This window comes from Phycodurus eques, chromosome 13 (assembly GCF_024500275.1).
Source record: "Phycodurus eques isolate BA_2022a chromosome 13, UOR_Pequ_1.1, whole genome shotgun sequence".
NCBI lineage: Eukaryota > Metazoa > Chordata > Actinopteri > Syngnathiformes > Syngnathidae > Phycodurus > Phycodurus eques.
The window spans coordinates 21,703,478-21,727,836 of record NC_084537.1 but is presented as its reverse complement, the minus strand read 5'-3'; the positions used below and the strand labels follow the sequence as shown (position 1 = coordinate 21,727,836).

Here is a 24,359-nt window from a genome sequence, read left to right as displayed (position 1 = left end):
TATATAGCGGCTTTCAAGAGAACCAGGGACACTTAACAATAACTCATGGGTGTAATTAAAACATTGAATATGTTAGGAGCACCATGTTAGCAGAAGATTAGCTAGACTTGGCCGCCCACCAGCTGCTAGCCAGCTGGCTTGACAGCGAAACAGCACCTTGATGGAAACTTCCAGTAGATGTCCAACAGGTAGGCGAGATCCTTGTGGGGTTGACGCCTTCGCTACAAAGCGGGGTAGTTAACTACTCAAGATGACGCACGGAAAGTTCTAGATCGCTATTGGTATAGTGGTGTTAGTTAACAGCTAAACAGATGGTAACGGCTAGCTGCTCAACGTAAGGTATAGTAAGTAAATAACGATAGTCTTTTGCGATTACAGTATGTGTATTTGAAAAATTAGAGTATCTCTTACCGCTATGCCATTCTCGTTTTATTATTATTATTCTCGACTTATTGCAGATTTGGCTATATTGTACTGAGAAGCCAGGACAGAGACACTAATATTTGCTACTACGCTACTGTCACATTACATTTCCAAATCTACGGTCATCCTCATATTTGTCCCCTTTGTCATGACTGGTATTACAAGAAAAGCCAAAGAAGAAGCATAACAGTTTATACTTGAGTTACTCCCAGGGCTGAAGTCTCTTTATATATAGTTCAAGAGACCTTCGAGTCTTATTTTTCATGAAATTGTTGGCTGAACTGCGAAATCGACAGCATCATTGAACTTTAAACGTTCCACTATAGGTTACATAGAAGGCTTTTGTGCAACCACGCCTCCCATGAGCTCGCCACAAGTGTGCTATTATCTACAATGACTTTTGACTTAACTCACATAGGCCAGCGTTCCGCCTTGTTTATGTGTGGGAGGGCTCGAGCGGTAACAGATCGCGGCAGTGCGCGGTCAGGTCAACGCAACGTGGTTGTTCACTTTATTGAAAGGTTACTCAAGAGCTATTGCTCTGCTTCGTTCTTCTTGCAGCACCCCTCAATTACCGTCGTCAACTGGGAAGACAAAAATTCCAGGCTAATAACATCTGTCACCTGCAAAATCAATGACAGCATTGACTGTGGTATTGACAGAAGGAATTGTGGCACTGGATTAAATTTAAAGTCCTTTAATCTGTTCAGATCTCACATAAGAACAACACATTACAACAGTACGTGGTGACATTTTACAGAGATATAAATATCAGAACACGTTGAGATGTTTGGATTGTCCATGTTTAATTAATATCGCTAACCAAATGCTCAGTCTGGTTCAGATCTGGTTTAGTTCTGACATTTGTTTGACATTATTGCATCTGACCTTGCACGCACATCAAATTTATTTCAAATTCAATCAGAGATAGTTTATGTATTATTTTTTTCCCAAACTTTTGCCCACAGTGGTGTTTTTATTCTTAATGTGTGGGATACCATCAATTTATAATAATTAGTCCATTTGTGTAGCAGATATTATTAGTGTACATATCACAGTTTACAAAAGTACTTGATGTCAACAGTTTTCATGGATTTATTACTTTTTTTTTAAGGACTGATGAAACTATATTATATACTGACTTCCCCACTGGGGAGAGCAGCTTCCCTATTTCTGCAAATAGTGATGTTTAGTTATTCAACAGCAGATGCGGGGAGATGTCTGTTAATAGTGTGCAAAAGCATTTTGGGAATAATATTAAACACATTTTACTGGTTTATTACAATTCATACAGACTCAAGATGAAATAAAATCGGGACAATTGTGGTGAAATGTAGAGAAATGGTAAGAATGATGCAGACTGAGCAGAACAAATAAGGCCGGTTGCTTCCACAACAGAAACATGTGGAGCGTTCACATGTGAGGGTCCACTAAAACAAAAATTGCCATTAAAGGCACCACAAAGACTCCACATAATGGAAGCTCATTTAAAAAATATATATAATTGCACGGGGACCTCTGAAGACTCCACAAAGGGACCCGACAACATAACCCTATTGGTACGAACTCCAAACATTCCACATGCATTCTTAATGATGAAAAATCCATAACTCTGTTTATCATACCTGTCTCTACCTCTATTTTTAGGAAACAAATACCCCTCCCTAATTTTTAATTAAAGATGTTCCACTTCCGACCAAATTTTTCTTCCTGTTTAGTTCCTGTTTAACTTTCCCCTGTAAACTGTTTAGGTGGCTAATGGTCGGGTCTGAATTAATTGCACACTCGGTTGGCTGCAGCACAATATTGTATAACAAAGCAACTGCACACCCATAATTCCACATTCCACATGGATGCAATCTAATGACGCAAAAACCACAAGTCCATTTATCATACCCGTTTTGACCTCTAATGTTGTTATGTTGGATTAATAGGCATGCGTTTACGTTTTATGACTATTTGATGCCTGCCTGTTGTTTTGGAGTGACGCCAGAATGTCTTTCAAGGTTAGAGGTTGTCGGCCTCGACTATTCTCAGGAGGCGTGATTGGCAGGTGAAGTTTGATGGGAAGACAGATGTAAATATATGCTCCTTGGCAGAAGCCGCTTTGTTTATTCAACAAAGTGCTTGCTTGGTGAGCTTTTCGTTGAACTGTGAATCCCCAACTTGGCTGTTAGGTGACTCCCATACCCAAATACAAAGAGACAAATGACTGGAATGATTATGTGTGAGGGTAGTTAACGTGATGGATGAGTGCATGGTGGTGAGGACATCGACGGGGGCGGTGGGAGGAAACCCTCTCCTGTACTACCACCTCCTGCGTTCGAAATGACGGTTGACTTTCCCCCACTGCTTTTAAAAGGGATCTTTAATGATCAACAGAGCCGCGGAGCTTAAGGTCTTAAATGGGAGCGCCCACATGCACTCCTCCACAGCCCCTCGGTGTTGTCAAAGGGGGTGATGCTGTTTAAAAAGGAGCTTGTTGCCTTGAGTGATGGATCATCACAGGTCTGTTTGGGCCGTGCGTTAACCCTTTGCTGTTTGCAAATCTCTCCCCATTGGGGACCTGTCGGCAGTGCGTGATAGATGTGTCCGGGTCTTTAGGCTCCATCTATCAGAAGATTAGCACTGACCTGTGAGTTGTCCGGGCCGCCCTCAGAGCGCCGTTTGCCCAACTCTCTCCCCTGCCATTAGCGAATGAGCACGTCACTTTTGTTTCAAGTGGGTGCGGGGGGTTTGGGATAGTAAGCCTGTGTTCTTCATGTGGTGCCATTGCAGGTCGCAGGAAGTGTGTGCGTTAAAAAAGGTCAGCATGAGGCGCTTCTGACGGGTCATTCATCTTCCTGTGCTTTGTCTCGTCCTCCAAATTCCTAAATAATTTTATGTAATTATCCAAGAAATTGTGGTTTCATTTCATGCTCCACTGCAGAGGAATGTCTCCCGATGATCCCCCTCCCTCTACCTAGCTCACCCCACATCCTTCCAACGGTATTCTCCATTTCATATAAAAATGTAAATCACTCTGCTGATGTAGTGTGACGGTATTATTTCTCATTTGGCCCAAAAAAGGGAAGAAATGGTACATTGTCGGCTCACAACCGTGTTTCATTTCCCACATGTGCAGTCCGCAGCTCGCTGTGCTTTGATTGACAGCTGGTATTCTTCTGTCATTTGCGAAGTTACTCAGTCGAATTAATGGCAAAAATATTTTAACTGGAATCAGTCCTTCGCTTCCATATTTAGCGCGCTGGCGCTGCCGTGCTTGAATGTCACCTCCTACGATATGGCACTGCTGGCACTTTTTTAATTCTTTCTCAAATATAGAAATAGTACTTGTGTTGTCATGGTGGTTGTACAGATAAGTCTTTTTTTTTTTTTTTTTTTTTGTCATGTTCATAAGAGATTCACCCTGAAAACTGAGCTTCAGTTACTTAACATTAACTCCTTTATTTAAACAAAAGTGCAGAGCGGAATGGAATGGAATGCCGAGGCTCCCAGCTAATCCTATTCAAATTCAAATGCAAAGGCCATTCGTAACAAGCTGAAGTAACTCCATCCTCTTCTTGTGAAGCTAGTCAACATATGAATGCAGTCAGACAATTAACAAAAAACTCAATAGAAGAATTGTCATATCTGTGAAAAAAAAACAAACATAAGTCCATTTATGCGACCTGTATCGAGCGCTAATGGTCTAAATACCCATCCCTACTTCAGATAAAAATGTTCAGCTTTCACCAAACTTTCTTGCTGTTAAACCTATCATTCAAATTTCCCCATGAGGTGTGTTTAAGCAGCCAACTAAGTCCAGTCTCAATTAAGAACGTTCTCTGTTGGTTGCTGCAAAATTGTTTTGGACAAATCAACTGTATGACATAATCAATGAGTTAAATTTCACGAGTGACAAAATTCCTACTGATAAAGTCCATTGAACACACATGTCTCAACCACTAATATAGTAATGACAAAATAACCTATCCCTACTTTTTAGGCAAAGGTTGAACATTTTCTTCCTGTTGACTTCCTGTTAAGAGTTCACCAGCAACCAACTAAGTCCGATTAGAATTAATAGCATCCCCTGTCGGTTGCTGCCATTTTGTGTTAGCCAAAGCAACTGTACGGCATACAAATCAATAACATTAACATGATCGGCAGAAGAAGTCAATGTAAGATTCCCGTCTTGACCTCTAATGTTATGTCAGATTTAAAGGTGCATATTTTCTTTCGTCCAATAGCCATTTGAGACAAGCGTCTTATCTTGAGGTGACGCCGGCTTGTTTTTCAAGGCGAGAGGTCATCTCCCGAGCCTTTGACAGTTCTCGGGGCCGTGATTGTCAGGCATTGTCACATAGGATGGGATACAGCGGCAGGATGTATGGCCCGGAATGGCACGGCTTGCTTTCACAACGTGTCAGCTCACTCGCCGTCTTGCTTTGGCTACGTGTCGGCGGAGTCGTCCCTCCTCGGCGCCACCGGGGAGCAGCTTTCAAGGGTAATTTTGGCAGCTGCTGTAAGCAAAGTTTTAAATCTAGGTTTCGTCCTCAGAAGCATTACGTTGACAACCCCTCAAAAACAAAATACTGAATATATGGAATAAGAATTTGGCTGTGCTAATTTGTTCCATTTTAAACTTTTGCAGAGGCCAGGGGGCACCGATAATCGGCATCTTGATATTTGAAGGGTTCTGATGAAGTTCTGTTGGCTAATTGCTTCACAGCGGAGTTTTAATTAGGAGACATAATTGTTCTGTCATTCAGAAGCTGAGCATAGTCACGTAAGATATGTTTTTAAAAGGATAAATATAATTATGTGTCCTTGTTGCCAAGCTAAGCACAAGCATAATCTTCTATAAATTTGTTTTTTTGTGTGCTCACACTATTGATAAACATATTTTAGAATGAAACCTTTAATGTTGAAAACTATCTGTTTAAGGACATTGGTCTGCCTCTGATTTGTTTGGATTTAATTTACATTTTTGTTCCTTGTTCCTCTGTATATGCCAGTGAGGCATAGTGACGGACAGAACAAATGAATGATCCTCTATTAGATGGCAGGAAGTAAATACAGTAATTAATGTATCCACTTTTTGTGACATTTTTGTTTGTTGGTGTACCGAGAGATTTTTCAATTGTAAAATATGTTCCTTGGCTCCATAAAGGTTGGAAATCACTGGTCTAGTCAGCTCGTGTATTCTAATCACTCAGGCCAAACCAGCATTACATGACAGAAATAATGGGTGCTAACTTACTGTAATTAAATTACTTTATTTTTAATTAAATTACTTCACCCACACTGAAACTTTAGAGCATGATTCGACATGTTTACATCCAACCGTTTGTGCTACTACTTGCTTGCTAGGTTACATAACATTTTATTGCCTGCTTGTGAGCTGTATCGTATTAAAAGTACGTGAACATACCTCAATCAAGCCTCAGACGAACATCCTCTCCTGTCCTGAGCACCGGTGACCACCAACACACGTTTTTCCCCATTTTGTCCTTATAATACAGTCGGAGCCGATCAATGACGTCATTGATCGGATCGGCGAATTATGACATTAAAGCTGATCAGCCGATCAGCATAAAATGCTAAATATCGGCCGATACCGATCAGCCCGATAAAATCGGTGTAAAGTCTAATACTGACGTCTGTCATGACGGCGGTTCGACGTGTGGATTTTTACTGCATGTTTAACATTTCTTTGTCTAAGGGATAAAATTGACAAAACTTTTTTTTTGTTTGTTTTCTTGTCAATTTTGCTTTGCTACAAAAAACACAAATAGGTGAGTTTTTCCAGTGAACAGCTATGGATAGTTTCCACAGAAAAAAACAGACATAGGTGAAAAGAAAATTGCGAATAGGCAGGGGTTCACTGTTATTGATTTCATTTCTGAACTTTTGTATGCGAACAGCAGCCTAAAGCCAGAATATTGTCCCTGAGGCAGTTCTAAAGATGGGAGTCTTGCTTCTTTTCAATAGGAAGGCGCCTCTAAGACCTTTGTTAGGGCTTTTTAATTACAGCAGCGCTGGGTGTAATTGATCCGGGCTTAGAAGGATTTAATTGTCAATGAGAGCTTGCTTGGGCGTTAATACAGCCAATCCAACGCTTCCACCTTTTGTGTTGTGTTTTTTATGCCGTTGACTCACATCTGTCGGCGTAGCTGTTAAATGGGCTTCACTGTGCAGACGAACGGCTGTCGTTTGGTTCAACTTGAACATGTCTATTCCCGGGGATCGTCCGCTACGTCCTCCTGCAGAGCATTCACGTCTTCTTGTGTTGTCACCCTGAGGCTTTAAACTTTCATAAGGCTGTTAGATAATGCTTCCCGATGAGGGTGAATTATTGATGGCCTTGTATGAGTGGGACTGGGCAGGCAAGCTTTTAACTCTCCAAAGCTGCTGCTGCCATTGCTGCTGCTGCTGCAAGCTCGCTTGTCCGGTAACTAAGGGACACAGCACAAACACTCAAGGAATGATGTAGTGGAGGAGAGTGAGGAGGGGAATAAAGCAAAGCGGGCAAAGAGGCTGAAAATAAAGTTAAAAAAAAAAAGCTTGCATTCTTTACAATGACTGTTGAGTTGAGCCTCAGCTTGGCAGCACTGAAAAGCTTTACATCAACACAGCAAGCCTGGCCTGTTTCTCCAAAGCACAGACAACTAGTATGGTGGCCGTCTTTTGCTTCTATTTGTTGATTTCACAGTCGTCTCTCTATTGATTTGGAACGACAAATGTTTCCAGTTAGGCACCTGAATTAAAACAAGACCCTCCCCCCCATCTGTAAGTTATGTCTTTTGTTTGTGCTAGAATGGGCATTTGTCGAAGAGGCCTTTTAAATGTTTGTACATTCAGCCACTTCACACTTTAAACTGCTATTTAATGCAGTCCCTTAAGCAAGGTACACACCGACAATCAAATTTGAGCTTTTCCTTTCCTTTCAATCACAGTCAGCGAGGCCTGATTATCCGATTTCTCTAAAAGATTACCCTGATCAATTATCCTGTGGTGTGGAGTGTATTAAGAGTTTTTGTTCTTCCCCCCCCCCCCACCCCAATCTGCTCAAAAAACCGTCGGGCCGACAATCGTAAATGTTAAACTTCTCCAATGTTTCTAATGGAAAATCCATGTGTGTGTGGTCCACACTAGGTTCGGCCGAGCCACGGATTCTGTGATTCTAATGTAAAATGAAATGAGAGCCAATTAGGGAGCGACCCGAAGCAAACCACCCCCCATTAGGCGCCCCAAACTGCCAAAACCCACTTGCACTACGTAACACCCCTTTTGTCATTTCAATACACAGCGTGTCTATTGCGCATTTGGTGAGATATGCATTGTTTCCAGATTATGGAAGCCCACATTAAACTAACACCTGTGCTGTAAGGTTGGCCGATTTTGGTGCTTTCAAAGACACAGTAGTACTAATGCTAGAATCCAATGTTATTTTTACTTCTTTAAACCACCCATGGGGCTGAGACGCGTGAGTTTCCCTTTCTCGTTCTGTGTAATGCGGCAGCCTTTTTGCCCTCCTAATGGAATTATAGAGAAATCTGCTAGTTCTGTTGAAGGTAACAGTGTGATTCATTTGGTTTCTGATGAAAGTGCCATTGTATGTGGCTTTAGAATAATATATAAAAAAAAGAATAAATTTCCTCAAACAATAAACGCTTCCAGCTTGTAATGATCTCGGTTCATAAATGCTATAGTTCACATAAAAACCTGTTGCTAATAAAAAAGGGAGCAACTACCATGACCCGTGAATGTTCTATTAGATTAATTAAAATATGGAACACGTTGCCCGTACAGTATTAAAGCTGATCCTGGGTTAGGTTCCTGGTTAGGCAAGTAGTCGCTCTGCAATCTTGTGTGCGTCCATGTTTATGTTTCTCCAAAAGAGTTCAATTTATTTTGTTTTTATACTCTAGTTTCATTTGACAAAAATTGTAACATACCGGTAACATTGTTTCATATTGTTCCAAAATGCACGCCTTTTTAGAAATAAAGACACCCCCCGCCTGCAGTTGAATAAATAAACGCCCCTGGCCACCAACTGTGGAAATATCATTATTGCGAAGAGGCTTAACGTGGGTTGATGTGAAGTCATTCTATGTTGTTAGCCGCTCATCTAGCTAGTTAACATTTGCTTGTTAGCATTATCTCATTAGCATAACCTAGTTAGCATTATACAAAATATCGCTCCTATTTCTACAGAATGACAAGACAGGTTCTCTGATTAGTCACTGCAATGGGGTCTCCATTAACAATGAATACAACTCCCATGATGCCGTGGCACATCGTCAAACTGCACGTTATGCTAACGATTCCACTGAGAGACTCCAGCAGTGCAAAATAAGTCAAGAATTGTGTTTTCAGCTGCTTATTCTCAGCACAAATAAGTTAAATTGGCGTGAAGTTGGAGACATGGTAGATAAATCTGCTCAGGGTCACCTTTGAACAAGAAAATAAAGCATTGAAACGGTAACACAAATGACAGCCAGGGAACAAGGTGGTAATTATGTTGGATTGAAAGGCGAGAAAAGGAGTCCAACTTGTTCTATTTACTTTTGCTAAGGCACCAGATTGATTGTCTGTGTCTGGTTTCCAAAGAAACACAGAGCTGTTGGCCAAATTAATAGCCCATCAACGTCCAGGCCAGCAGCATGTGTTTGGCTGCATATATTAAGTCAATGCATCATTTCCTCAATACAACCATACTGTAGAGGCGGGCAATATGGCCAAATTGCATTAGCTGCTTGTTTTGATTAAATACTAATGCAGCTTTAAAAAGAGCAGAACAGTAAATCAGAATAATCACACAAATTAAACACTATTAAATTGTAGCATACCAGTATAAATTTCAGAAAATATAATTACAAGGCACATTTGGATGATGGGTTAATTTATTGTAATTTAATACAAGCGAAAATGATGAACTGATCCCATTTATGCCTTCTCTGGTTTTTTTTTCAAGCATTCCGATTACTTAGAGTTATTTCATCTGCAAATGCAATACAAAAGGATTAACTAAAAATAATTCAATTAATTTGTGTATAATCAATCACTGAATATTTTAGAGACAAATAAGAATGAAATGTATTAATTTGATTTATAAAAGCGTTTCTGTTTTTCAAGCGTAATAATTCATATTTATTTTAGATTTTGTTGGATTGTAATTAATTTAATACTGACTTTTTTTAAAGGATACTGTTTTTATTTTGTTTTACTTTTTATTTTATTAATATTTGGAAATTACTAATTATTACAGTCACAAGAAATCATTTAAATGTTCTAAATTTAGCACTTTTTTTTGCACAGAAACAAGCATTTTTGTTGTCATTTTTTAATTGTTGATTGTATAGGGATTAGATTTTATTTTATTTTTTTACATGTAACTCCTACCCCCACAAAAAAAAGTATCATTTCACTCTTAATGCACTAGACAGGCTAGAGTTTTAGACTGGAATAGAATACCATTACATTTGTGATAAAATCGTTTTTAATGTTTTTGATGAAATTACAAATGAAAAGAAGCCTGCAAACATCCATCCATCCATTTTCTTTCACCGCTCACAAAAGTCGCGGGTTGCCGGAGCCTATCCCAGCTATCTTTGGGCAGGAGGCGAGGTACACCCTGAACCGGTCGCCAGCCAATCACAGGTCACATAAAAATAAACAACCATTCACACTCACATTCACACCTACGGGCAATTTAGAGTCTTCAATCAACCTACCACGCATGTTTTTGGGGTGTGGGAGGAAACCGGAGTGCCCGGAGAAAACCCACCCAGGCACGGGGAGAACATGCATACTCCACACAGGCGGGGCCAGGATTTGAACCCCGGTCCTCAGAACTGTGAGGCAGATGTGCTAACCAGTCAATCACCATGCCGGCACCTGCAAACATAATGAGAAATCTTTAATTTTATTAAATTTGAACTTAGACCTTCTGAATATAATACACATATTTATGTACCGAAATCGTGAGTAATTTAATCAACATCATTTCTCACTATATTGAGGCAAGTTAGAACACAAAAAGACCATCAAGTGTTAAAACATGGAGGCGGCAGGTCCGTAATAGTATTACTGGCAGTTGTCCCACGGGAGTCATTGGGCTCAACTATTACTACGTACCGTTGTGTAATGGCCACGCGATATTAGGCAATTTTACACCACGACAGTAGCCGCGCTACACAATGCTGTGGTCTCGTGAATTAAATCCAATTTTGAGTGTGGTTTCCTGTCGTTAAACGTCACGGGAAATCCTTTTGAGACTCACCGTAAGAGTGCTCCAATAATGTTTTTCATGAGAAAAAAAACATGCCTCAGGTCTTGTAGTTTTTATGAAGATATTGCTGTTTTCATTAGCAGGTGTTTTATGTGTTCACCCAGTGCCACTCTACCCTTTGCTTTTGTGTTCAATACCCGCTGGAAACAAAACAATAACACATGAATAAATTAACCGATTAACTATACCTTATTTCCGTCTTTTTTTAGTCAAGATGGTTTAGTAATTGAGTCAATGTCACGGCCATTTTGGAGACTAGTTTTTACTGCTGATTGAACTGTGAGCCTACCATCTCAAAACACCCACCCCAAAAAAGCGCTGTAATGATTTGTGCTGCAGCATCGCCGTGTTGAATGCAATTGCGTGTTGATTTTCCAAGAACGCAGCAGCGTTACTAATTTGCTTGAGAGCGCCCGAATAAGGTGAACGAAAGCGCTGAAGACATTTAATGAGCAGGGACCGCACGTAGCCGCTCAATAAACTCGGTGAAGCTGATTGGCTGAAGCGCTGGGGGAAAAAATTTTTACCCTCGAGTAAAACTAAACTGAATGTACAATGAACCGTCCGCCAAGGTGATGAAACCGCGCTGTAACTGTGTTTGAGCGGCGTGGTTGTCATTATATTATAACAAGTTGCGCAAGAAGACATTTTGCAGATACCTGATGATTTAAGATTGGAATAAACATCATACTAACCAACTAACACCGAGCATCACCCTTAACCCTAATCCTAACCCACCAACCCTAACATCCTTACCCTAGTGTGCGTGTGACAGAGGGCGTGTCTTTAGGACTCTAAAGACACGCCCCCATTAGGTATATAGTGCCGGTATGTGCATCGGTTTGGCTAAGGACCCCCGAAAATGGCACCTACGAAGAGACACACTTACGAAGCACAGCTTAAACTGCAAGCTATCAGTTTGGGATTTGCGCAGCCACGAGAGAATTCAAGATCAACGAATCCATGGTTCGCAAGTGGAGGCAGCAGGAAAACGAGCTTCGCCAAGTCAAGAAGACGAAGCTGAGTTTCCACGGAAACAAGGCGAGGTGGCCCGAGTTGGAAGACCAACTCGAGCAATGGATTAATGAGCAAAGAACAGCCGGGAGAAGCGTCTCTACAGTCACCATTCGACTGAGTGCAATAACTCGGAGCTTTCCATCATTCCAGGAGGCTTGACGAAGGAACTTCAACCGCTGGACATCCGTGTAAACAGGGCGTTCAAAGTGAAGTTGCGAGCGGCGTGGGAGCGATGGATGACAGATGGCGAACACAGCTTTACTAAAACTAGGAGGCAGTGCCGGGCGAGTTACGCCACAATTTGTGAATGGATTGTGGATGCTTGGGCTAACGCGTCTGCTTGCCCTGTTGTTCGAGCTTTCGTAAAAGCCGGCATCATTTCTGAGGAGCCGCACGGCAACGAGACTGACTCCGACAATGACGAGAGGGAACCTGGCATCTTTGATGGAGAACTTGACCAGCTGTTCATCTCGGATAGAGAACATGAGGACTTTGACGGATTTGTCGATGAGGATTGATAAAAAAATAACGTGAGTACATTGTTAAATACTTCAATAAAGTACAACCGAACTCAGTTTTGCTCCCGCTGCCTTTTTAAAAACATTATTTTAGCGTGCATGCGTGCTCCCGTATGTTTTACCATGCCTGCGCCCAATAATACGGTGCACCTTATGTATGTGTTAAATACAGAAATAGACCCCGTAACTGAGACTGCTCCTTTTAATACGGTGCGCCTTATGGTCGTGAAAATACGGTAATAATTTCTTTCATAGCAGTTTCTGTGAGAATTTTGCTTGGTGTTGATTCACTCGTTTAGTTTGCTATCTAACGAAGGACAACATGATGCCAGCTATGGAAAGATAAGCAACTGTAAATACACACTAAAACAGAACTCATCCAGGCAGAATTGAAGCACTTTCATGCTGCAGCGTTGACCAACCCATTCATTGTGTCCGTGATACCACTGCGCAAGGGCGCAACGCTGGGCTGCGACGAGTGTGCGTGAATTATAAAATAACATCTTGGCACATCCAATAGGAGAGATGGTGGCGGAGTGATTCTACAGTGAAGAGCATGGAGGAGAAAATGAAAGAATCAACAATGTAATCACTAACAAATGGCAGGCGTTGAGTTAGGGAAATCGTCTTGCCAGAGGTTTGTTGTCTTCCTCCTGAGGATGGTCCAACTCTCGCCAAGGCTGTCAAACTGCTCCCTGTATAACCTGAAATAAAACTCAAAGTGGTCTTCATTGATCTGTAGCTCACAGACGTGCCTAAACTCCCCCAGATAACTTCCATGCCATTAGAATAAAATGAACCCATAGCCTTCTTTCAGCTGCTGGTCGTCTTCTCCTCTTTCTTATTATGTGCTAAAGCCAGGGCTTTTTGTTGAAATGATAACAAATACATACTTCTACACTCCGACCTAGTTTATGTCCAAACCAGTAAAAAAAAAGGCACTAGGCTACTTCCTGTTTGGTTGCTTAACAACCAGTGGCAAATATGGGCATAGCTTGAGCTGTGCGCATTTCTTCTGCGTCGTCAAAACAGGAGTTCAGAATATTCTCAAATGCCTTTGTTTTTAAAAAAAAACAACAACAACATAAATGCATAAGAAAAATCCAAATGTCTAGTAGGATACATTATGTGGTCTATAACTTTTTACTTACGTACTACTTTCCTCTGTTGACTTTCATGCTCATTCCTCGTATGTCAGCTGCAGAGAAGGAAAAATGTTATGGAGTCTGTCATGTCGGCATGTGCTCTCAATTCTTGCTGGCTCGAAGCCTGAAGTGAAAGCACAGTGTTCCAATTTTCTGTTTTATCTTTCTTTAAACATCCATCCATCCATTTTCTGAGCCGCTTCTCCTCACTAGGGTCGCGGGCGTGCTGGAGCCTATCCCAGCTATCATCGGGCAGGAGGCGGGTTACACCCTGAACTGGTTGCCAGCCAATCGTAGCTTTCTTTAAACATGTTACCATTATTTTTTAACCTCTGCAAATATAGCTAATTTACTTTGAAGGCTGTTATACTGTGTAATTGTCCCCTCCAAAGGTGTGAGCGTCAACATATCATCTGTTAGCAACATGCTAACGGAGTTGATGAGTTTCTTCTTCATGTCAAGGCGAGATGCAAGGGGGCCGTTTGTGTGCGCGTGGGGGAGACTTTGGGTGTTTGGTTAATGAATGTGGCGGAGAAGTTTTGAGCGATATGTGAAGAAGGTACTGAACACGGTGTTCTGGTGGCAAATGTAATGAAAATTCATGGTGAGGTTTTTTTCCTTTTTGCGGTCACAATTTCCGGAGACATTGTTTTTTGTGGCTTTTCTGTAGCAATTTATAGTGATATTTTTTGTGGTAACAACCTTTTTGTGTGAGGCATTTTGGTGACAACTAATTGGGGGTTATCACAATTATTGTTTTTTGGTGACTTTTTCCTGAGTCCAGATGATTTTTTTTTTTTTTTAAATCAACATTTCTGGTGACAGATTTTTTTTAGTTTTGTTTTTGTGGCTTTTTGGTGGCAATTTATGGTGATTCTTTTTTGTTGTTGTTGAGTTTTTTGGTGACTGATATTTTTAGGTCAACATTTCTGGTGACAGTTTTTGTGATTTTTCTTTCTTTTTTTGTGCGTGTGGCTTTTTTGTGGCAATTGGTGGTGATCTTTTTGGATGATTGCTCTTTTGGTCACAATGTTTTTCTGACTGGATCTTTTGTGACCAATTTAGGTGATTTTTTTATTTTTATGACTTCTTTTGTGGTCACAATTTCTGGTGACAATTTTTGTCACAATTTTTTCAACAGTTGTTTTAATGCTGCAAAAGTCACTATAAATTAAACTTTTATGATCATTTTTTTCGTCAGAATGTTTGGCAAAACGTTTTTGTCATTTTTGTGCTGCAAATTTTCAGTGACTAAAAGGTGCGTGTAGCTAATGAGCGTAGCAGAGAGTGTTAAAATGAAGTGTGGAGGATGTGATAAATATTTTCTGTAGATTTATGAAAGAAAATATACTCGACAATCCCCGCTTTGTTATTCCATGTCGGCGAGGAGCAGCTCGGCGCTCGTCTCCGGCGACCCTGCGGGTTTGTCGACTGTGTCCAAGGTCAGCGCATTCATGTCGAGCGTGGCTGCAGCGTTCAGCATGACCAGCCCATGTTTGTAAACCAACCTGACATTTGCTTCTATGAAAGAACTTGAACTGTAGGCATTTGCAGAGCTCACAAAGCCTCAAACACCATTACAAGACACCTATAAATATCACTATAAAACCTCTCTGCTGCGAGCATCACTTTTCAATGTCACAAACATTCACAATCCTTAAATAAAGTGACTAACTTTAAAATTAGAAAAAAAAGTGGCAGCAGCTTTGCAAATGACTTTGATGTCTAATTAGAAGAAACTCTATGCCTCTTTTTGCAACCCCCGGTGCCCTTCTCTTCAATGCACTGGACGCGAACCTGCCACTTCATCCTGGGTCGTCTTTGTTCACTTGACTTTACAGAGTTTCTTCGGTCACCCGTACTGTGTTTCACCATGTCCATCTGGCCCTCGACTCTCGCTTTGTCTTATCTGCAGCCTCCATCATTTGGCCGACAGCCCCGAACACACCAACTGTTGTGTGTGCTTTCAATAAAAGAATGCAACTCCGTGGGCTTCAGGGTCTTGGCGTTCTGGGCTACGTCGAGCGGGATTGGAGAACATTTAACCGCACTTTTCCTCCAAGGTGTTCTTTCTTTGTCTGGGAAGAAAAAAAACAAAGCAAGTGTTTTCAATTTGAGGTTGAATAATATTGGAACACAATATTGAAAATTAAGGGCTAGGAATTTCTGGCTACAGGTTCCTAAAAAAACCCTGCTGCAGTGTAACTTATTGCATTTTGTGTGATCCATCACAAGACAGCTTGAGATGGATCAGGTTAAAAGTGGTCCATGGCTCTTATTTACTCAACTACAGATTTGGGGAGGTGTCTCTGCAAGTAGGCTTTTTACATTTTCTGTGATTTTGATTCCTTTTTTGGGGTCATGATTTTTCCTTTTTTGGGACACGTTTTTCAGAAAAAATGTTTGGTCACACATTTTTCGTCAGAATATTCGGTAACATTTTTTCATGACATTTATTCGACGGCAAGTATTAGCAGACCGTTTTTGACGGCGTTTTGTGTCACACTGAAATTCCGTTGCCACAATTTGGTCACATTTGGCGAAAATTTTATTGGGAAGATTTTTCTTGGGGACAAAAAAGTACGGTAAAATGAGTTTTTTTGTGTGAGTTTTTGGTGAAAAATATGAGTGGCTTTCTGTCACAATGTGATTTTTTAATTTTTTTATTTTTTTCAATATTCATATATTCATATTCATTTTCTGCCAACATTTGTTTTGAACATTTTTACCGGTGAATGTTTTTGGCCACATTTTTTAGCGATATTTATGTCGAATTTTTTCTTGATTTTAAAAAAAATTTTTGCTCAAACTTTAAGTAAAATTTTGGGTCAACATTTTTTGCTGACAATTTTTGGTGGACCATATTTGTTTATGCATTTTCATATTCAATGATATTATATACCGACTTGTATACTTTTTCTCACCCCTAAATAATAATGTTGCTAAGTTACTAGTAACGTCAAGTGAAACTGGATGGCAATAACTTGAGGCAGACTGGGCGTAACTAATAAAATGCATACAGTGGCTCTCCAGAACATACACATTTATGTAGCGACCACATGCCAGTTGTTAAAGACGCCGTCTCCACATAACATTAGATCATCTTTAATACTGTTCAGGGAACTCTTTACACACCTAGGTGGTTGCTGCTGTTTTGGTTCGCAACAAAGTTCAAATGGGTTCAGCAGTTAACTGTAAGACCTTTGTAAGACCCTCAGAGGTCTTCGACAGTCCAATCAAAAGTCCAAAAGGCATTCGTCATTGCAGAAGTCAGCTGCGTTCGTTTTGTTTTATTGTTCCAATGCGAGCAACCCTACACCGTCATTTACAACATTTCCTGTTGCTCCAGCCACTCCCTTGTATATACTGCATATCTTAGCAGCTGCGATGAGGAAATGCAAACTGACTTATGTTTCTGGAAAGTTCTCTATGTTGCTGGTGGAGACGAGGAAATGAAAACCGCATCCCCGGCGGGGGCCTGACAGTCGCAACATCACAAAGGAGTGCCTTGGGAAGAAATCTATCCAGAGGCTGTTTTGTCTTTGTCACAATTTTGGGTGACAATTTTTGTCAACATTTTTGGTGAACATTTTTTTTTTTTTTGGTCAAAATATTTTGTTCACTAAATTGACTTGACCTGTGAACGTTTTTTTTGCTATTTATTGGTGATCTATTTTCTTTTTTTTTTTTTCTTTTTTTTTTTTTGGGGTGGGTATAAAAAAAGCCTTTTTTCTTCTCAACTTTTTGGTGACTTTGTGTTCACAATTTTTCACAATTTAGGGGACAATTCTTTGTAAACAATGTGATGAAATGTTTTTGGGGACATTTTGCTCAAAGTTCTGGCTACCTTCATTTTGACAGTTAGTTGTTCACAATTTTCAGTGATATTTTTAGCGTCCATTTTGGTGACTTTTCTGTTGACAATATTTCCCAATTTTGTAGACATTTTTTTTTAGTGACAGTGTTTTGTTCACAATTTCTGGAGAATGTTTTCAGCAACATTTTTTTTTTTTTAGAATATAAATAAAAACTGGCGAAGACTGCATATCTGCACATAATATAAGAAAGAGTCAGCGCCATTCAATTATAATTTTTTTTTTATTGTTCTAATATGAGCAACCCTATCCTGACATTTCCAACTGTGGCTCCGCCCTCGTAACATATATCTTATCAGGCGTGATGAGGAAATGGAAACTGATGCTTGATGTTTCTGGCAAGTTGTCTGATGGAGACGGGGAAATGACACCGCATCCCCACTGGGCTTGGAAGCTTCGTCCTGAGATGACAAAGAAGTGTCTCGGGAGCGTCAGGAAACGTATCCAGAGGGTTTTCATCAACCGTTTTCTGATGTTCCATTTCACATGTGTTGCATGTACGGCATGGAGGTGGGGCAGAATGTTAAATTAGTAGTTATTCAAAGAGTTGAGGACGAATCACTTGGCTGGAAGCACATCTCTATTTCAACTGGTTCGAGCGCTACACTTGGACTTGCACATTAGTTTTGTGCTTGGTCCCATTTGATTATGTATGTATGGGCTCTTTATCTCCCCCCTTCTTGGTGCTGACAATTGAAAATGAATTAACATTCCCCAGGCTTTATTTTGGTCTCCTCTAAGCCTTTGGAGAAAACTTGGAGGCCAAGCCAAGGGGGGGTCAGGCCGTACTCACAGGCTGTCAATCCTCCTCGGCGACCCTTCCGCCTCTTTTCTTTCTGCACCTTCCCACCTCCATTCTTCTCCATTCGCCAACCCACCCTCCCTCTCTCTTTCACCGGACGCCTCTCCAGCTCGAGTGAGGCCGAGCTTTGTCTCTCACGTTAAGACATACAGGGACGTCTCCCCAGTTCGTGCAGTCGTTTTAATTATCTTTTAAATGCCGGTCGTTCCTCTTTTTAAACTCTCATCTTATTATTTCTATCAGGTGGACATGAAAAATTCCCCACAGGCTGCAACTTTACCCATATATCTCCCGCGATGATGGATCTCTCTCCTTGGATTACGACTGGAGACAAAAGGAAAACAGATGTCGGGAATATTTGCGTATCATTACTCATTTTGTTGGTAGGCTTTTAAAAATTTTTTTTGGTAGTGTCATTTTCAGACAAATATACTGCTAATTGAAATATCAAGGGGCTCTATACAGTACAGTATTTACCTCTTTATTCAGGGAACAGATGAAAAGGAAGAACTTTTTTTTCCCATCGGTTATGTTATTGAGTTCATTGGAGTGAGGAAGAAAGCAGTGACAGTTACTCATAAATCTGTTTTATTTATATATTTATAACTTCAGCTGTCCGGATAGCAATTAGCAACAATATGGAGCTTCAGAGTCATATTGATGAGACCCTTGTTTGTAATAAGGGGATTAGCATTTGCTATTCATCACGGTCATGGCAACCCCAAAATGCCTTCTGTAGTGATTTATAGCTTAGATGGACCAGCCAGGACACCTCTCAAACTGTGTTAGCTAGGATGTTGATTGTGTGGAACAGATTGATGGATTAATCTCATCTTGAAACAGACTGACTGAAGTGCACTACTCTTTTTTTGGTCAGAATTTTCTGTGCCAATTCTGTGGGTAAAAAATGTAAATTGCAATTTCTGGTGACATTTTTGCTCACAATATGTTGTGCTATTTTTGGGGTCACAGTCTTTGGTGATACCTTTAGGTTGCAGTTTTTTTGATGACAATTTATGGTGATATACAGCATTTTGATGACCAATTTTGGATGACTTTTTAGGACTCAACTTGTGATATATTTTGGTCACAATTTGACAGTGCCAATTTTATGTGCCAGTTTCTTTGGTTACATTTATCTTGATGTTTTTTTTTTCCTGACATTTTATTGCCACAGTTTTTCATTGCTATTTATTCATCAATTTTTTGGGGGATTTCAGTAACATAGGTAACATTGCTACAAATCGTACATTCAAAAGCTTTTTGCTAAAAACTGGCTTCTCTTCTGGTTGTTGAACGGAGACGTGCCAGGACATCTCATACTGCATTAGCTGCGTTGAACGTTTATTTTAAGATACAGTGTAACACAGCCTAGTTTTATTAGCAATTAGCATATACATGCATTAGCTTAGCTTCATAAGCTTCTTACCTCTACCTTCTCTTGTGCTGTGTTAGCACTAGTGTGGTTGTTAACAGTTCAGAGCAGTATTTGTACAAACTTTGCCATGAACCAAAATATGTTGTTTTAAGATTTAACACAAACTAGTTCTGTTAGCATTTGGAATGTACATACACTAGCTTATATTCCTTAGCTTCTTACCACTAATTTCTTTTGTGTGGCATTGTTGCTATCATTACTAGCCAGAAATGTCTGCAGTGTTTTTACAAACTTATTGACTTTTATTTTTTAGCTATAACACAGATTAGTTTTGTAGAATTTAACCTGTTCATTTATAAGCCTGGCATGTTTGGCTCACTTCCATTTCCTTAACCTTTAAAGTGAGCTTAGCTTGTCAACACGCTTTGCCGACTCATATTTCCGGCACGAATTAAATGTTTTTAGCTGTAGGGTGAGCATGGTGGCTACCAGTCTATTCTCAATTATTCCTTACTCTTATGCTTTAAATAACAATAATAATAACAACATTTTATGCTTAAGAAGCTTTGACCCCCACCCTTCTCACAACGCCTACCCCCCGCTATCTGTTGTGAAATTATGTCGCATCTGTCAGTACTTGTGCATCTTGATGTTAATCACCTAATCCCTATTTCCTTAAATCCTGATAAAATCCCACCAAACAAAAAAAAGTATTTTTAGAAAGATGCGCTTTGGCCGGCTTAAGGGGGAAAGAAGACATGTTACTCAGCGGGGTGATGCCGTATGCGGGGGCTAATCGGGAGAAAAAGAACCCCGGGGTGGTGAGGGCAAGCCTACATTGGCTAGCTTTGCCCCCCTGGTGTCTGGAGGGGCTCCTGGCCTCAGCATGCCAGAAGGGATGGGGCACGTCCCCTCGACAGCTTCCCATCTCCTCCTGTCAACCACCAGTAGACTTAGCACGTGGCTCCCAGGAGGGTTCCTCATCTTCGGAGTTAAACGGGCGTGTGCATATGTAGGAAGGATTGCATCTTGGGCGATTTGGTGCCCTGCCCGCTGCTGAACCGGTGGATTACCGGAAAGATTTGACTGTTGAGCAGCCAATTTGAATGGCAAATAGAACCATAACCAGACGAGTCGAACTGATGCCTTAGCTGGGAGTCTGCCTCTCTGCCACGGGGGCATGATCAAAACAAAATATCAATAAATAAGCCCTTTGCGTCACGCTTGTATGGAGATCCAGCTGGCAGTTGCACACTGATCATGTATAGGATGACTTCAGTGGTGACCTAAAATGTGGTAATGTGAGGTTTTAGTGGCATATCTTTTGAGGTGCCAAAATATTCAAGCGCTTTTGGCATTAAGGCGCGGATAATTATGATAGAAATGTGTGGTTGTAGACGACCACAGTGTATACCACCCAAGTTTTCTCATGCATTCTAATAGAAAAATAGATGAAAGCATGTTCTATTTCTGTTATTCATTGTATGTATATGCAGGAAGTCCTCGATTTACGAACGAGTTCCGTTCCTACGCTGGCGACGTAACCCGAATTTCCGCGTAAGTCGGATTTCACTGTTAAAGTCTAAATTTACATCGAAATACTTCTCTTACGGGTATTGTCCCACGTGAAGCTCGGTATGTGTGTGCGTCGATGTGTGAGTGAAACGGGACTACGCAGGCGTCGTCCGGTGGGACTGTGAAGAAGGAAGGAGTGCACTCAGGTGCGAGTGTGTCCAGTGGCAAGTGTAGTGACGGCGACCGGGGAAGAGTAGCCATTAGCGGAGGACCCGTTGACGTTGAATGTGCAGAGGAGCTAATAAAGCCATTAAAGCAGCAAATCGGTGCTTCGTGCCTTTATTGTTGCCGCCACCCAGCTCAGCTGTGCAACGAGAGAAGGGCGTTAACCCCGAGGAGGACAATCTCGGCCCTGGAGAAGGCGTCTCCCCTGCGTCTCCCGACTACGGTCAGGTGACCGTAGCAGGAAAGGTTAACACTTCGTATAAAGAAACTAAAATACATTAAAATAAAAAAATAAGATGCTGTACTTACCATTACTGCTGAGAGTGTGAAAAAAGGAGGGCGAAAAAGGCAAAGGTACTCCCGGCGCACAAACACAGACAAGCACTATGCACTAACTAAGCAGAAACACTATGGTGATGGGGACAAAATGGCGGACGAGGCACGGGCGTCGTAAAGTCGAAACGTCGTAGGTCGAGTACATCGTAACTCGAGGACTTCCTGTTTACCATATATACTCAGTAAAAGTATATATATATATATTGAGCAAAAAATATATATACTGTATTTAACTCATTCATATTTTGTGTAGTAACATCAGAGCTGCAAGTTTAGGTTCATTATGATAGAAACAGAAATAAAACTTGTCTGCTGCTATACAATAAACATATATATATATATATATATATATATATATATATATATATATTACCAGTTTTGGAATAAACCATAAATAAACATAGAGACAATTTCTTTTTTCAAAGAAACAGATGGTTGTATGCGGCCGCAATGTGTGTCCCCTGAGTTTTCGCATTGATTTCAATACACAAGTGGATGAAAGCTGATTTTGTTTTTCTGTTGTATATTATTTACAATATTTGTATTATGTGTTTATTTGAGTGCAGTATAGTGGGGTGGTTGGCAAATTACCGTTTAGTCAAGCCTTCAATTCTGTCATAGATCATTTTTCAGACATGTTGACTTCTCAAGTACTATTACTAACAAGAGTCGGCGCGAGGCAAACGCTAACCAAAGGGCCGCTTGGGGCCCCAAGACACAGACTAGTCGACTAGTCGATTTCGCTACTCCACAATGACTGTTAAAATGTAGCGTTTTTGCTTGAAGATGAAGCTGCTTACAGCAACAGATGAGTGCACTGAATTAAATTAGTCCATTATCTTAATTGATTTAAATTGTCTTCTATTTCAGAAAGCACAGCTTTGGTAAGTGAGAGTGAACCAGGAAAGGGGGGGGGGGGGGGGAAGCCAGGCTCGAAGAGAGATTTTGAACAACTCTATGGCCATTACAGTGAAAGTGGAAGGAAAGCGGGGAATTTTTCCAGTGCACATAAAGAGATCTTAGATCATTTACAAATGCCGTAAATTCCTACCATGCTGAACCCGCTGCTGTAGTGGGCCCAGAACCTGGAAAGGTTTTCTTGTTTGGCCAAGTTATGAAAACGGTTAACCCAGGTGTTCCAGTGGAAAGCACACCGACTGAAAGCGCGACAGCTTGGGATGGGAGTGTTTACAAATACATGTGTGTCTCAAATTAAGTACCATTTTGACTTAAGTTGTACAGCTTTAAATTTATTCAGACGGATGACTAGACATCCAACGCAATATCCAGGTAGTAAAGAAACAATCATGAAGGTTGATGGGGGTCGAGCGCATTCACAAGCCTTGTGTCTTTGGACAGTGACAGCTACAATGTGGCCTGTTGTGTCGGATGGCAACCACATGGGAATAAACAAAACACAATATGTAAATGAATTTCTGTATTCCTGCTAGCGGATATGTACGTGCTTATATATGTGAAGTCAGAGTGTGGCATTTGACTGCTGCTTGCTGTTTGACTCCAGTAAGCAGTTTATCTGTCTGCTGTGTTAGCTTGTGCAGGCTGCAACCTTTTACCGTTTCTGCAGACAAAGCGCTGGTACCCAAAACCCCCCTACACACACACACACACACACACACACACACACACACACACACACACACAGACAAACACCACTCTTGATAAGGAAGAAGACAGAACGTAAGCTCACAATGCAGTCGTGTCTGCGTTGCCTGAGCGACAGCCGTGTTCCCCCCCCCCCCCCCACCCCCCACCCCTATTTTCCCTCTCTGTGTGGAGGCGAAGGAAAAGTAGAACAGGGGACGAGTTGGAGAATGAAGCATTCATTAGTGACACATTGGCGAGTGTCAAATAAGTGCCAAGAACACCATTTACTTTGTCTTAATGCTTGGGCCCTTACAGGTGTGAAAGGGTAAAAAAAGTGTTCACATTTGCTGTTCAACTTAATTTCTCAGTCTTTTACTCAGCCACAAGCGGGTATGGGGTAGGCGTTGGGAGGGTGAGGCAAGTGCGCTGTGCGAATGCTGCAAGCCGAGCAGCACAGTGAATGAATCGTAATTCCCCCACCCCCACCCCCCCAACGAGTGTTGGTATGTCAGTAGATAATATTGCTAGGATGAGCCTGCATACCTAAAAACATAAATCCCAACTTTGAAGATCTCTAAAAGCACTGCAGCTGAGCGTGCGTGCGACAGCGGACAGCTCAGCAGACGTAACACCATTAAGCGGCATCAAGTGTGCAAATGTTAAATCCAGATCAGTGTTCTGCGATTAATGTGGACAAGGCCCGCACATTACAGTAAAGCCCGATGCAACATGACACTGCATGCGTTGTAAATCCACAGCTGGTATAATAATTATGACATCATTGCCCAATTTGCTCCATTTTAAGGCAATCTTTTGTGTCCATTTCTGCAGATGCGAAGATGACTGGTGATGCTTTGCAGAGAACCACCGGTCGTTGACTTTGTTCCAGCTTCCTGATCTCACCTCCGAAAAAAAATATTTTCTTGGACGGCTCACCTAACAGGGGTACAATGGCCTCTTCCCCGTGGAGGTGTCCGGCCTTTTCCTGCCTGCTGCTCCTTCTCTGCTGTTGCCACTGTTCACAAGGTGAGTTGCAATGGAGTTGTGTGGCATTAATGAGATTCCGGCCAACCTTTCAAAAAGCGCTCTTTTGTTCAGCTGAAGGAATGCGCTGAATTTATTAGGCTGATTTGTAGCGGTTGTACAAAAAATGGACTGAAGAGCTGTACAGCAGCAAGTTTGCGTTTGAGTTCTACTTCAGTGCTTTCAGCCTTGGAGATGAAAAAATTTATTTCAAGCGT

At 41.1% G+C, this 24,359-nt stretch overlaps 1 protein-coding gene across 7 annotated transcripts in view; it reads left to right on the top strand.

The window, feature by feature from the left end:
* LOC133411465 (adhesion G protein-coupled receptor L2-like) overlaps positions 1 to 24,359 on the top strand; it is a 118,905-nt gene that overhangs the window by 5,339 nt on the left and 89,207 nt on the right. For 6 of the 7 annotated variants that reach the window (XM_061693889.1, XM_061693887.1, XM_061693888.1 and 3 more), the window contains exon 2: positions 23,950 to 24,144. In XM_061693889.1, the coding sequence (XP_061549873.1) occupies positions 24,069 to 24,144 (76 nt within the window). In that variant the 5' untranslated portion in view covers positions 23,950 to 24,068. Of the gene's footprint in view, positions 1 to 18,417; positions 18,443 to 23,949; positions 24,145 to 24,359 lie in introns of those variants that run through there. The other variant, XM_061693886.1, reaches the window with a different exon arrangement.